Below are 14,649 nucleotides of genomic sequence, written 5' to 3' on the forward strand. Positions count from 1 at the left end.
CTATTTCGCCTTACAACAAGACAGGTCTAGATTGGACCAAGAGGCTTTCTAATTAATAATGACCCTGACTGTTTCAAAAGGCCGGTAATTGTGACACAATCCGAAACCATGCAAAAACGGTTAATATGTGGCAATATCAGAGAATGATGTTGGACACAGTGATGAAGGGAAAGGTGATAGCGCACCAGCCAATCAGCTGTGTTTGAAAAACAACAGCTAGGAGCTGATTGGCTGGTGCTGTATACCACGCTGAATACATCTGCCCCAATGTTCCTGAGGGTAAAACATGTTCATTCTAGCACCCTGCACCTTACAGAACCCGTACAGTTCATCTTTCCTGCTTGGGGTGTCGCTATCTTTTGTGTTTTGCTTCAAGCACACTCTGGCCTGTATCTAAGTGCTGAGATACAGACCAGACTGTGCTAGAAGCATAAAAGTAACCGTAGGGCTACGCAGATGGCGAGATTATTATCTGCGACCAGCGCTGCAAGTGTGTACGCAGATACTGGATTTTTTAATGCCCCTGTTTCAAAGCGGCAGCAGCATTATCGTCGCACATTAGTTGCATTTAAAACACAGCCCGTTGTCACTGAAACAGCTCTTCCCATGCATTTTTAAAATGGGAGCATCAGTTGTAGATTGTCTATGTGTGGTAATCTATGCTGCGCCAGTATTGTGATAATTACAACATGTTCTTTTTCTTATAGGATAATAAGTCCATGAAGAAATGGGTGACAATGAGTCAAGAGTTCATTAGCCAGCACACTGTTGAACGCAAAGGGAAGCACATCTGCAAGTACTTTCTGGAGAGACGTTGTATAAAGGTAATGTGGAGCTTATTACATTAATAGGGGATGCGGTCTGAGGCAAGCTCGCTGGACGTGGGTCCTGGCTCAGTGTGAAAGGGTTGTGCATCTGGGTTATTCCTGAGTCTGATCTGATATGAGGTTGATAGAAAAAAATGTGGGTACTTATTTCCTAGCACGGCGCCCGTCGCAGATGATCACATACCTTAACTTAAGGTATGCGACCGACGCAATTTCAAGGCTATTTTTAGCCTTTAACCCGACAAATAAAAAATCGCATCCATCGCATGCCTTAAGTTAAGGCATGTGATGCGACTGATGCGATGGACGCGATTTTACATAGGGAAACATAGAATTTGATGGCAGATAAGAACCACTTGGCCCATCTAGTCTGCCCCTTTTTTAAACATGTTATCTCAAACCATATATGATCCTTATTTTTTTGTAAGGATATCAGGTACTTCTTTACTTTCACGGCGCCAGCATGGCGGCGCGCGTCAGAGTCCCCTTGCGGGCTCGGTGGCTCGCTACGCTCGCCACGCTAATTAAAATCAACTCCATGCCAACATGGATAGTGGAGGTATGAACTATCCATGTTGGCATGGCGTTAACTTCGGTTATTTTACTTAGTTTGTGGCGAGCGTAACCCGGAAGTAGCGCGGCGCCATGCTGGCGCCGTGAAAGTAAAGAAGTACCAGATATCAATATGCCTATCCCAAGTAAGTTTAGGGAACAATGTTAAATGGGCCAATGGACCCGATTTTTCATTGTGTACCCACCCTTATAGGTATTTGACATGACCCCCACTATCCACGTCGGCGTGGAGTTGATCTTATATAGTGTGGTGAGCCACCGAGCCCGAAGCGTGGCGAGGTAATGCGCGTCCACTCGCGGGGCTCACCACGCTTCGGGCTCGGTGGCTCGCTATGTTTGCCACACTATATAAAATCAGTTCCACGCCGCCGTGGATAGTGGGGGTATGAAAAGGTCAGAGGATATGTACCGCCGCCGTTCGCCACGCTTCGGGTTGTCGTTGATCGTGGGGTCGCGTTAACAATTGGGGGGCATTTGACCCATCAGGGTTGGGAAACAATAAAAATTGGGGTCTGGGGGCCAGTTCACATAGGGGCCAATGTAAAATCGGGTCTCAGGGACCATTTCACATTGATTCCAATGTAAACATCGCGTCGATCGCATCGCATGCGATTTGGTTGCATGCGATTCGATCAACGCAATTTTTATGGATACAATCTTGATCGCAGGCGCCGTGCTAGGAAATAAGTACCAAAATGTGGTACTTGTGTATTCTATGGGCGCCCAATTTTTTTCATTGCATGCCACTACTTAAATTATGCGATGCGATTTTTCATTGTAAAGACCCGATTTTTAATTGTATAGTCCCCCATGGGTGATTTCATACCCCCACTATCCAACTACGCATGGAGTTGATTTTATATAGTGTGGCGAGCCCGAAGCGTGGCGAGCGGATGCGGATTACTTTACATGTATTCTGCGTCCCCTCGCGAGGCTCGCTACGCTCGCCACGCTTCGGGCTGCGCTCGCCACACTATATAAAATCAACTCCATGCGTAGTTGGATAATGGGGGTATGAAATCACCCATGGGGGACTATACAATAAAAAAATCGGGTCTTTGCAATGAAAAATCGCATTGCATGAATTGTATGCCACTAGATTGCATGCTATGCGATGTAATACAATGAAAAAACTGGGCGCCCAGATATTACACAAGTTCCAAAAATGTATGGTTTGTCCCAGCACACTGAATGATACCAGTAACAAGATTTAAAACCACATGGTTGTAGATTCAGAGGTCTTGGTTACATATATTTGAAAATACATGGGTAAGCCCCCAAGCCATGCGTCAAGGCTTCTCTGAGTATTGGGGTTCCATATTGATATATCTAAGTGCAGGCTGCAGTACCCCCAGTAAATCAGCATAAGCCAGAAAGTCCATAGCAACACACCAGTGACGACACAAAGTGCGATTTCAGTCCCGTTTCTAATGGTGTATACATACGGTGCAATAACCTTGTTATACATAGTGTTCATTCTAGCACCCGCCATCTTTGAAAACCCATGCAGTTCCTCTTCCCGCATTACATTTTCACTATATAGTACAGATCTGTACTGTCTATTTCGCTATTCCATTTCAACTGAACGGGTGCGGCATCAAATTGGGATCGAATGTTTGAAACCATGTTCGATCTCCATTCGATGTCTATGCGATACCGATTCGATTTTGACTAGTCAAAATTGAATGGTCAATCTCACCATGTGCACACACCGCACGTGATCCGCTTAGACGTGGATCCCTGATCGCTCCGTGTGTATGCCCTACAGCAAAGCGCGATCCCGTGCAGGGCTACTGCCTGCAGGGAAAGCCAGTGTTTTTAATGGATTTCCTGCTAGATCGCGGGGCTTTGCCTATAAACAATCGGCAAAGCCCAGCTCAGCAAACAGCATCGCGTGTGTACCGCAATGCGTGCTGAGCGATCGTGATTAAGCCCGTCACTCAGCACGGAGGAAAGGTTGCCCCATGTGTAAAGTTAACAAGCCAGAGCTATGACTTGAAAAGGTGATACAGACGGGATGGATGTAATTAATCTGGCAGCATCGCATCCCCCCAAAAAACCTATGGGGGACGTGGCTGCATGCGGGAATGGAGGGATCGCAGCAGGTAGTCGGAGATATTCGCTGAGGTTCCTTCTATTATATTCAAGGGATGCTTAGTATTTGCGGCTTCACTATACCCTCTGCCCATAACCCCCAAACCCCGCTCTACTGTTTAATGCTCCTGTTTGTTGGAATTATTTATTCCAGTTCACAACAGGCGACAATCTAGTCGTTTATTTCTCACTTGAATACTAATTAACACTGTTCGGAGAAAGGTTAACTGTGACTTGCGGTGGTGGAGGGTTATTTGTTGTCTAGGCCTTTGTGCTGTTTGGAGGTGTTAGGATTATATCACACCCTTGTTTACCAATGCATCTAATCTATGCCAAGCCAGTTCCCATGGAACCAAATACTGTACTGTCGCATGATGTTTAAAGAAAAGTCCTCACAGGATAGGCGCAAGTTGAAGTGCAAAGAATTTATAGGTAGACGGTGTAAATAAATGATACTGTAGATACAGGATTACAGATGTATCTTCCTACAATGATCCCTTTTCTGCCACTGGGTATGAGAAGTCTGGTGCAGGGATTGTGCATCGTACTTTTTCCTCCAATTACTTAGTCTCCCTGCTCATTACACGCTATGCGATTTGCATCATTAATGATATAGTTCAGTGACATCACACGGCCCCCTGCTGGACATGAAGTTGTCGACGATGTGTGTCAACTGCCTTGTATGTGTATTTGTTAGAATCTCCATTGTGCCACTCAAATAAACAAAACTCTGCTGCAATGCAGGTGGGGCAGATGTAACATGTGCAGAGAGATTTCGATCTGGGTGGGGTGTGTTCAAACTGATATCTATAGTGCAGTGTAAAAATAAAGCAGTCAGCATTTACTTTGCATAGAAACCAAATAACTCACCCAAATCTAACTCTCTGAATCAGTCACTTATCCTGTACTAGGCGCTTAGGTAGAGTGTACTGGCGCAGCTGAGTAGCAGAGTCTGTGGTGCAATACATGGGGCAGGATTTGAGAATAGGAGAATGTGGACACATCTGTATATTAAACGAATCAATGAAAAATGTTTAGGTTGAGACAGAAGTCTTTGCAGTTCAGGGAAGATGAAGTGGATATTTGGTGATCTGATATTGTGTATAATGATGAAGCTATTGAGTTGTTGGTTGGCATTTCACAAACCAGTCGCTTCCTGTTTTTCACACTCCATGGGATGGTTGTGTGTGACCCTGTTAATGTATGGCCTGTATGAAACTTTATGTAAACATACTTATATGTACTTTCTTCTTGTGTATTTCAGGGAGATCAGTGTAAATTTGACCATGATGCTGAAATAGAGAAGAAGAAGGAAATCTGCAAGTTTTATATACAGGGTTATTGTACCCGAGGAGAGAACTGCATCTACATGCATAATATCCTTTACCTGCTGATTCACCAGTTTTATACATATCGTGGGATACCCTCACGTCAGTGAAACATCTAGTGCCTCGATGGCTAACCTTGACACTCCAGATGTTGTTGAACTACACATCCCAGCATGCTCTGCCACAGTTTTGCTAAACTGATGCCGGGATGTGTAGTTCAACAACATCTGGAGCGTCAAGGTTAGCCATCAAGGATCTAGTGCCTGTTCCTTCTCTCCTGGGAAGTTGCCCCCAGTTCCATTGTCCTGCTCACTCCAGGTGGACAGCTATGAGTGTTTATATAGATTGCGGTAAGATTACGAGGTTATGTACTCTGACATTTCTCAGGTTGAGATGTTCCGCCACTTGCTTGCTGCTGTTCTTGGCTGACTCATGTTCCGCTACCAGGAAATGTACACAGCAGTGAGTCAGGCCCTTTCCTGGCTGATGTCACAGAAGTGTGACTGTACTGGAATCAGGGTTTAGCGTCTCTCCATTTTGATCTTTTGCCCATGGAATGCTGCAGCTCTCTTACTGTCATCAACTGGAAACTTATATCTTAAGTGTCTCCTTCATGTCAGGGGAAAGAGACATTACGTATGGTAACCAAACAGAGAAAAATCTGTCAGCTAGACCCTCTTTGTTTATGGAATTGACCGCTCAAGTCATATGAAATCGTTAGGAACATGGTTATATTGGGTTCAAAGAATTTTATATGGTCACTAGGTTGACATAGGAAAGGTCGACATGGCTTAAGGTCGACAATCAAAAGGTCAACATGAGTGTTTCACATTTTTCCCCCCCAAAATAAATAGCCGCAGGTCTTTGTTAAGCATTTGTAAGTCTTTTTTTTTTATTTATTTTTTATGACCCTAACCCTAAAGTACATCTAACTTATTGCCCCTCTATTGGGGGCTGCTGAATGTATCAATGGTACATCTTGTTGTTTTGCCCTTAACATTATTCCTTGTACGCGAATTTCCTTGTAAATTTTTCCATACCGGAGCCAATTGTTACCAAGGCGACAACTGCAAGTTTTCTCACAAGCCTCTTAATGATGACAGCAGGGAGTTACTGCACAAGGTACTGTGAATGTATGGGCCAGTGTGAGCACAGAGAGGACTTCCAGCCTATCAGGAAGGGGGAATGTGCCACGGAACAGGGACCAGAATAGACCTGGGATCGGTGGTCGGCCTCCTAATCACTTACAGTTGTGCTTATGGGTGGTCTTCTTCATGTGCGCTGATCACGGCCGGTAGTGATAAGTCACCTGCATTCTCACCAAATCTTGGTCCAGCCCACAATATGTCTGCCTCCTGCGTGTGCGTAAGCTTACCGCTTTTCATAGGTCCCAGGAATTGTTTGTGGGGGCAAGCCAACAATGCAAGGAGGCCAATCACAGGATTGGTGCGTTCCTGGGATTTTGATCCAATCTCTAGATTCACAGGATTAGGTTGTAGTGGTGTATATGGCATTAAGGTGGGCAGACAGGGCCTGTATCATTTCAAATGTTGTCCCGCTACACTGTGAGGCTGCTTAATTTACATTTCCCCATCAGCAGTGTTTGCGGGAACAATGATGCAGAGGGGCCGGAGGGTCCCTCTGAGATAGGCTGCTGGAAGATTCTCTTCCAGCAGGAGCCCAGTAATTGTTTCAGATTGGTTGCATCAGATGCGTCCATGTCAGGTAAAGCCCTGGCAATGGCTAAAACTACAGCAAGTCAAAATTTGTCACAATTGTAAGTTGTATGATTTATAAAGTAAAGTTCATGTATTCTGCCTAGATATTAAACACCGAGGAAGAGATGCAACAAGAGGAAGAAGAGGAGCCAGAGGAGATGCCACAACAAGGGTAAGTACCTGGCAGCAGGAGACCCCTGACAAATATCTTTCTTATTCCTTTAATTCCTTGTCGGAAAACATCAGAACTTTGTGCGCTGGTTTCCTACTCACTAAACCCATATACTGAAAGGCAGACACGTCATTTACTTACTGTGCTCATGTAGCGAAATATGAGCGTTGGGTGTTATTACACCGAGCATCACACCTATTTACCATTGGGCCACTGCTGATATTCCGCTTGGATCACGTATGTAGTATAAACCCAAGGCTTTCTCTGGCACTAGAAGCATTATTGTCCATAGTGTAATATATGGAAGAAGGCCATCCACACTTCTGTAACTATATCACTTTCCCCCAAATAAACATCCTATATAATGAGAGGCTAACAGTCAGCAGTCACTTACCTGCTCCTGACAGATTCAGCGGCAATACGGGCCCTGGCGGTCATGTGACTGTTACTTCTTGGTCAAACCTCTGATCCTCTGGTATTCTAGTGAGTATTTCTCCCCGATCCCTAACCCAAACCTCCCTCTGCAGTCTAACCCTAATGTCCACATCCTGGGAATTTCACTTGATGATGTCAACATCCTGAGACTATCGGCACACTGACTGGCGACATTATCAGTGTTGACCTGTTGGCTACGTCATGCATTAACTGTAGTAAAAGCACCAACCTTAAATTATTGACTAAGTCAGTGGTAGCCAACTCCAGTCCTCGAGAGCTACCAGCAGTTTATGTTTTCCAGACAACCTAGCTGCTGCACAGGTGCAGTCATTACTCACAACACATTGTAAAAGATCCACAGGTGGAGCTAATTACTTCACTTGTGATTCTGTGAGGAGACCTGGAAAACATTAACTGTTGGTAGCTCTCGAGGACTGGAGTTGGCTACCCCAGGAATAAGTTAATGGTGGTGGTATCTCCAGGTGGAGAAAAGCACAGAATTATTACAGGTGATCTGTAATGTAATAATGAGGGAAATGTTGTCACTTAAGCTGCCTACACAATAAGCATGGGTCCTCAAACTGCGGCCCTTCAGATGTTGTGAAACTACAAATCCCAGCATGCCTTGCCACAGTTTTGCTATAAGGGAGTGTTAAAACTGTGGCAAGGCATGCTGGGATTTGTAGTTTCACAACATCTGGAGGGCCGCTGTGTATGGTCCAATGTGCACACATTGTATTGTTAACAATGTGCATTCCCGTGCGTCGTTTTTGTTTTTTACCGTCTTCAATTTGAAGATATCGCCAATGACCGGTATACTACTGATATGTGGCCACTAAAGATATCGTTTGTAAAATCGCTTAGTGTGTTTGCACTTTATCGTTTGTCAGGAAGTTCTCGTCAGTTTACGGGAAATCGTGAACAACATTGCGTCATGTGCACGGTGTTGTGTAATGTGTACGCAACTTAAGACAATGGAAAAATGGTACTTGTGTAGTTTCACGGCGCCAGCATGGCGCCGTGCTACTTCCGGGTGTACGCTCTCCACGAAATATGTCCAATAAAGTAACTTAACTCCATGCCAACATGGATAGTTCATACCTCCACTATCCATGTTGGCATGGAGTTGATTTTAAATAGCGTAGCGAGCCACCGAGCCCACCGAGCCCACAAGTACCGGTAAATTTATCATTTTTCTTCTTTTACGCCACAATTGTAGTTTATTCCATGTTGGTAACATCCAGCATTAAATCGTGCTGTATAAACTGATTCATTTGTCACCTTTTGCTGTAGAGGGAAGTTTTACAACCAGCAATATGGGCCGCCGTTCCCAGTAAATCGCCCGTCGATGTACAACTCGGAGCCGTTGCCTGAAACTGGGCCCCTGACGCCGCCGCCACAACCCGTGCCGCTGTATGGCAATCCGGGCATGATTGCCCCATTCAGTCCATCTGCAGTGAAAGGTCACGGGCCAGACTACCAACGTGAGGGTGCCAGCGCACCAGGGCCGCCGTTCCACCGAGCAGATGAGAAGCCGCATGCCACGCAGCAGCAAAACAACTACCAGTCTGCCCAAAGCGCACCTGGGTTCTATGACAACTACTACTCTCAGCAGGCTGTCCATCATGTGCCGCCATCCAGCATGGCTGAATGTGAGTTCCTTATGCGTTATCCTTCCTGTGTTTGGTCTCCATTACCTGCGTTCTAGGTTCTGCAATTGACCTACAGTCCACCGCCACATAATGGGTAGGGGATACTGTCACTAGGTCGACCTGCATTGCGACGACCAGGGCTTAAGTCGACATCTGAAATAAGTCGACGTTGCTAATAGGCGGACAGGCATTAGGTCGACAGTAGAAAGTCGACATGAGTTTACACAATTTTTTTTTCTCGGTCCACTAGTGCTCAAGATATAGAACTATATAGGTGTCCTAGTATTTATTCTAGCACCCGCCAACTTTGAAAACCCATGCAGTTCCTGTTCCCTGCCTGGGGTGTCGCTGTCTGCTCTAGTGCTTCTAGCACAGTGTGGTCTGTATATCAGCACTGATATGCAAACCAGACCTGTGCTAGAAACACCATAGCAGACAGCGACACCCCAGGCAGGGAAGATGAACTGCATGGGATTTCAAAGTTGGCAGGTGTAAGAAAGAACACTAGGTGTCCTCATGGCAGGCGTATGATTTGCATAGGAAAACCACAGGTGTGAGCATATGCAGCCTAGCAGGGCTTTGCCGAGACACGCGTGTTCGTGCGTAGGCAACGCAGAATGAGGACACATCTATAGCTGCGTTCTAAAACGTTCAAAGTGACCGTCGGCAATTCAGAACCGTGCTGTACTCTGTCTGCGTTAGTTTTCATAAATGGTACAAGCACTAAACATCCACAGAGTTGTCTATGAACATGTTAATTATACCTGCAATTTTGAATGCGTGTTCTATTTTTCTGACTTTCAGCTATGCATAAAGTTTTGTTTGCGAGAATCGGGAAAAAAATGGATGGCGCAGAAAGCGACAATCTCCCACCACAAAGATCAGTTAGCAGGGAGGAGGGTATGTATACAATGTACCCGTATGATCCTAGTCCTATAAACTGGGAGTGCGCTCATTTTTTGTAACTCAATCGCTACAGTAAGTATTGGTAGCTTCTAGCTTTTTGAATGAGCAGGGGGGTGAGGTAATCAGACTGCGCGGGTTGCACTGTGGGGGGCTCCTGTGCATGCAGATGACACCATCGATAATCCGGTAAAACGGGTAATCCGGCACAGTGCTGGAACTAAAGGATCTGGATTATCAGTGGTGGTCACATGGCTATATTTCGACTAAAAATGGGTTATTGTGGATATTGGGATAATCAGGTAGTAGATTTCACTTACTCATTGTATTTTATTTCAGATGACTTTGCAAACTGGTACAGCAGCGAGGAGGAGGATGACAGTGGCGTTGGCTCAATCCTAAAAAAGCTGAGAAACCAAACAAAATTGGCCATGAGTAACTCCATAGAACAACCGCCGGCCACTCCGAATTTTGACCCCAAGCTGACAAAAGACAGACTGGTTGCAGCACAGACATTTGACCCCCGAGTAAGGTCTGCCCAGGGACTTAGTCCTGGACAGCAGCCTGAAAGTACCACCATGAACCCAAGAGCCGTACGCGACCCTAGAAAGATGAAACCGAACGAAACCCCCGCTGCCAGCCTCGTTGCCAGCCACGGTGCTCAGTTTGGGTCCAGTGTTAAGCAGAAAGCGACAGACGAGGACGATGAAGATGCCGAGCGGGAGCTAAGAGACAAAGCTGCTTTGATACCGTTAGAGACATCAGCGGGAGTAAAGCTAAAAGACCCTCGGTGTAAGCTGAGACAGTTCAGTCATATAAAAATGGATATTCTATTGTCCAAGCCGAACTTTGCCAAACTCATTGTCTGGGCACCCGAGGATCTACTCCCAGTCCCACCTCCTAAGCCCGACCCAGTTTCATCCATTAATTTGCCGTTACCGCCGCTTATTGCCGACCAGAGGCTTAATAAGTCCAGGGGCCTGGTCAGTGCGCTGCTCCAGTCCACCCCTGACCCACGGTTAGAAAAGCTAGATCCAAGACTGGAAGCAAAAGCGAAACAAGCGAGTATTACAGTCAAAGGCGCCTTTGCCGATCACACCGACGTGGTCATCAACAAACTGAGTGATCCTCGGCTGCAGAAAAGTCTTCAGTCCAGACTTCACAGGTCTCCCAGCTCGGACAGCCAGCCAACAGCCATGAAAGAGGCCGTCTTGCATAAGGTAGACCCCCGCTTGGCAGCAAGATCAGCGATGGGATTGTCTCCAACTTCTGTCAAACCTGCTCAAGATGTACTTTCAACTTACGCTTCCAAAGTATCCCCTACTACTAGTAGGTTGGGGACTCCAACATCTATACTGAAAAACATCAGTTTATACAATCCACGTGACAGTGTTCCCCCCTCTCCAGACCCGCCCTCCATCGGGGCAGGAGAAAGTGAGAACCAGCAGAAAAAGATTGCCAGTCTCGGTAAGCTGTCCAAAAATGAGTCTGCAGCAACAGACCATGTTCAGCAACCCGCGGTTTCCACCGGAGATGGGATCTTAGCCAAAAATACACCAAGTCAAGAGGATAGTGAGGACAAACCGGACTGTCCAGACGACAACTCGGAAGCATCGAGTAAACCTGCAGTAGCACAGCCAAGCACTGCACCGGCAGTCCATAACCTGCCCATCCAAGTCTTGTCCGGACTCATAAGGCCTCAGTACAGTGAACAAAGGCAGATCAAACCAGCAGGCCCTGCCAGCCAAACACCAGACACTACCGTTGCGGTGGATGTAGATGATAAGACTCTGAAAGATGTTTTCAAAACCTTTGACCCCACCGCTTCTCCATTTTGTTAGCATTACCCTTGCTCTTTCAGAGGAGACCTTTTGTAAATAGCTTCCGAACCCTCCCTCTACTCCTACTCCCGTGCCCTCTCTGGTTCGTAACTGGCTTCTCCCTGCTCTTTCCTATTTATTTGTAAATTATGACCCACACCTCTATGGGCGAGCCCAGTCTTTTCAGTGCAGACTAGACTGCCATTCCTGTGGTATCGTGTCCTTTTACTTTCTGTTTTCTTATTCTCTCATGTGATAGTAGATTATAGTAAAGCACTTTCGTTGTATATATAACATAATGTGAAAATGACTCTTGCATAAGCTCATGGACACTTTGTTTTGGCACATGTGTATAATCTGTACGCTATCTAGCAATACAATGTAAATCATCCGCGCTAACGCGGAAACGCAGACTTACACAATTGTATAGGCCATCAAGCTCAGACGAAATGCAGTTCTTCTCCGTTTCAGACTATATAATATTTTATTGCCGTCAATAAATTGAAATCGTACGTATAACCACGTTCATTTATGTATAGGTGAAATTGTGTTTTAAACAATTTTATTATATAACTGTTAATAGAGAGGATAATGGGACAGTCCGGTGACCTTGGGATACTGAGGTCAGGCGATGTCTAAAGTGGGTTTGTTTTTTAATTTCCTTTTGAAGCAGTTATAATATTACGTGTGTAGCTTAGGGAATTGTGTTTATGTATTTTGCATGGCAAGTATGTATTTCAATTTTTTATTTTTTTTGGTGTATTTTCAATTCCTCTTATTGATTGTTTATACAATTTTAACTAAGTATTTAAGCAAGTGATATTAATCTGTTTAAGTGCACAGGTTTATGTTTTTGATGGTTTACTCTTGCTTGTAAAACTACTATTGGAAATATATGTTATACTATTACTGGTATGCGCTTGGATTAACTTTTGCATGCAAAATGTTGCTTTTCTGTCTGAAAGATGGTAAATTCGGACAATTTCTTTTAAAGGGGCAATCACCTACAAGGCAGAACCATGCATTGTAAGTGATTGCCCCTTTTAAAAAAAATAAAAAATCTGAGTTTGGCGAGCATCCCGCACCGCCAACCTTGGGTGGTATTACATTACGCCGCGAGTCTCTATACGGAGACACTTGTTTTAAAAAAAAAAAAAAATTGGCTATTACATTGTAGCACTTTATGTACAGACTGAGACTCAGTCGTACACAGATATACAAGTGCCTTATCACATTAATTAGCACTGTCTCATGGTGCTTCTTAGTCACATTGAATTGCGATTTAAGATGCATTGACTGCAACAAGGATGAATGAGGACATATCTGTATGACAGGTTTGGCTCTCCAACTAGTGACGTCTGGAGAGTCACAAGCCAGCTGATCTGTTCCATAGATTATCCCTGCTTGCAACCACAGTAAACCTTGTGTTTGAGCAATGGCACAGACCAACACAACACTGGCAGTTTTGAATTGAACGGCACAAATAATTTGCATGCAGAGAGGACTCGCCTCACCCTCCTTTGTTGGTGCCTGTCTTACACATATTATTATGCTCTATAAAGTGCCAGTGATGTCACCATTCTGTCTCTGGGGGAATCGTAATAGCCAGTAGAGGCTCCAGAGGTTGGACTGCAGCACAGTCCATATTTCAAAAAGTGGAGCCGCACCAACTGCCAGTGAGTCAGTATGGAATGGCAGTTATTGGGCCTCACCTATTTTGATTTTAAACTACGCTGCAGCTTCTCCTCTGGAGCCTCCTCTGATAATAGCTATAGACATTGTTATTGTCAACCTCTTGACTACAGCTCACTGAGGGGGATTATTCTCTGTGTCTGTCAAAATAAAAGAAGCCATTGTTGGAAGGTGAAGACAATTGTTCATATAGTTCAGGGGTGCCCATACCGGTCCTCAAGATCTACAATTCATGTTTTCCAGGCCACCTGTGTATCTGTAGAATGTGTTGGTTAGGAATAAATGCAGCACATGTTTGAAAATATGGCCGGTGCACCAGTTAGGTAATCTGGAAAACATGACCTGTTGGTATAGATCTGGAGGACCGGTTTGGCCACCCCTGATATAATCATTATACAACTGGGAACGAGTGCTGGCATCAACGACTGTCGAGTCGCTGTTTGCATGAACCGACCCTCAGGTTCTGTAGAGCACTGTTGTGATTATTTGCACCCTCAGTTGCTTTGTACTGGCTATAGGCGTTTCTGTTACACACTGACCCATGGTGTCTGTTCATGATGAATGCAGACGTTTGTGAGAGGCTGTAGACATTGATACCGGAGCCACAGAAATGGTAACTGCAATGGCATCGGAACCTGCTAGGAAATCTTCCAAACTTGAGTGTGCATCGCCATCTTGTGGCTGTTTTTAATTATATATGATCAAGTTGCTTAAAGGGAGCATCTTTTCAAGGTCATTGACACCAGGAATTTAAATAAAATGCTGGCGTCCACATAGGACGTATACAACATAGGCTTTCTATCAATATGAGAGCTATTATAATGAATTTTATTTATATATATATATATAATGAATTTTATTTATATATATATATATAATATAATTTATATTATTTAAATTTATTGAAATTTCCCCCCTCAGAAACAAACATACATATACACAGTACAAAAAATAAAATATACTTACAAAACATGCTATTACAAAACAACGTAGCAACCGTCCATCAATGCCACAATCTAACATGATCTACCGATCCTCCTATAGGGCATTATCTTTTTGGGCCGAAGTATATAACAAGATGTGTAAAAGCTCATTTCTGATCACTCGACCATTTGTTTAACTAAATGTTGTCCATTAATGAAGAAGTTCTCAAGTGTTAGAAACAAATTATACAACAATTTGTACCACACATTGTCGAGGAATGAAGTATCGCTCGTGCTTTCCAAAAGTTGTGCCAATTGAAACATTAAAATAGTTCAAAGTGTAGTGACCATATGATTCGCCTATTCATTCTATCCCAATAATGGGAATCAAAATTCTTGGTCCATTTAGTGCCAAAAAAGAAAATAATTTTTGTATTACGTGTAAACATATATTAACGATTGTGATCTAAACGCTGAGTGCAGCGTTCGCTATTTTTACCTGTGAATTAGGA

At 44.4% G+C, this 14,649-nt stretch overlaps 1 protein-coding gene across 7 annotated transcripts in view; it reads left to right on the plus strand.

Moving 5' to 3' along the window:
* ZC3H6 (zinc finger CCCH-type containing 6) overlaps positions 1-12,431 on the plus strand; it is a 39,036-nt gene extending 26,605 nt beyond the window's left edge. For all 7 annotated transcript variants that reach the window (XM_083167340.1, XM_083167338.1, XM_083167339.1 and 4 more), the window contains 7 exons: positions 708-824; positions 4,759-4,870; positions 5,835-5,944; positions 6,645-6,712; positions 8,441-8,799; positions 9,604-9,699; positions 10,042-12,431. In XM_083167340.1, the coding sequence (XP_083023466.1) occupies positions 708-824; positions 4,759-4,870; positions 5,835-5,944; positions 6,645-6,712; positions 8,441-8,799; positions 9,604-9,699; positions 10,042-11,543 (2,364 nt within the window). In that variant the 3' untranslated portion in view covers positions 11,544-12,431. The remainder of the gene's footprint in view (positions 1-707; positions 825-4,758; positions 4,871-5,834; positions 5,945-6,644; positions 6,713-8,440; positions 8,800-9,603; positions 9,700-10,041) is intronic.
* Positions 12,432-14,649: the final 2,218 nt, after the last annotated feature.

This window comes from Crinia signifera, chromosome 12, assembly GCF_055691185.1.
Source record: "Crinia signifera chromosome 12, ASM5569118v1, whole genome shotgun sequence".
Classification (NCBI taxonomy): domain Eukaryota; kingdom Metazoa; phylum Chordata; class Amphibia; order Anura; family Myobatrachidae; genus Crinia; species Crinia signifera.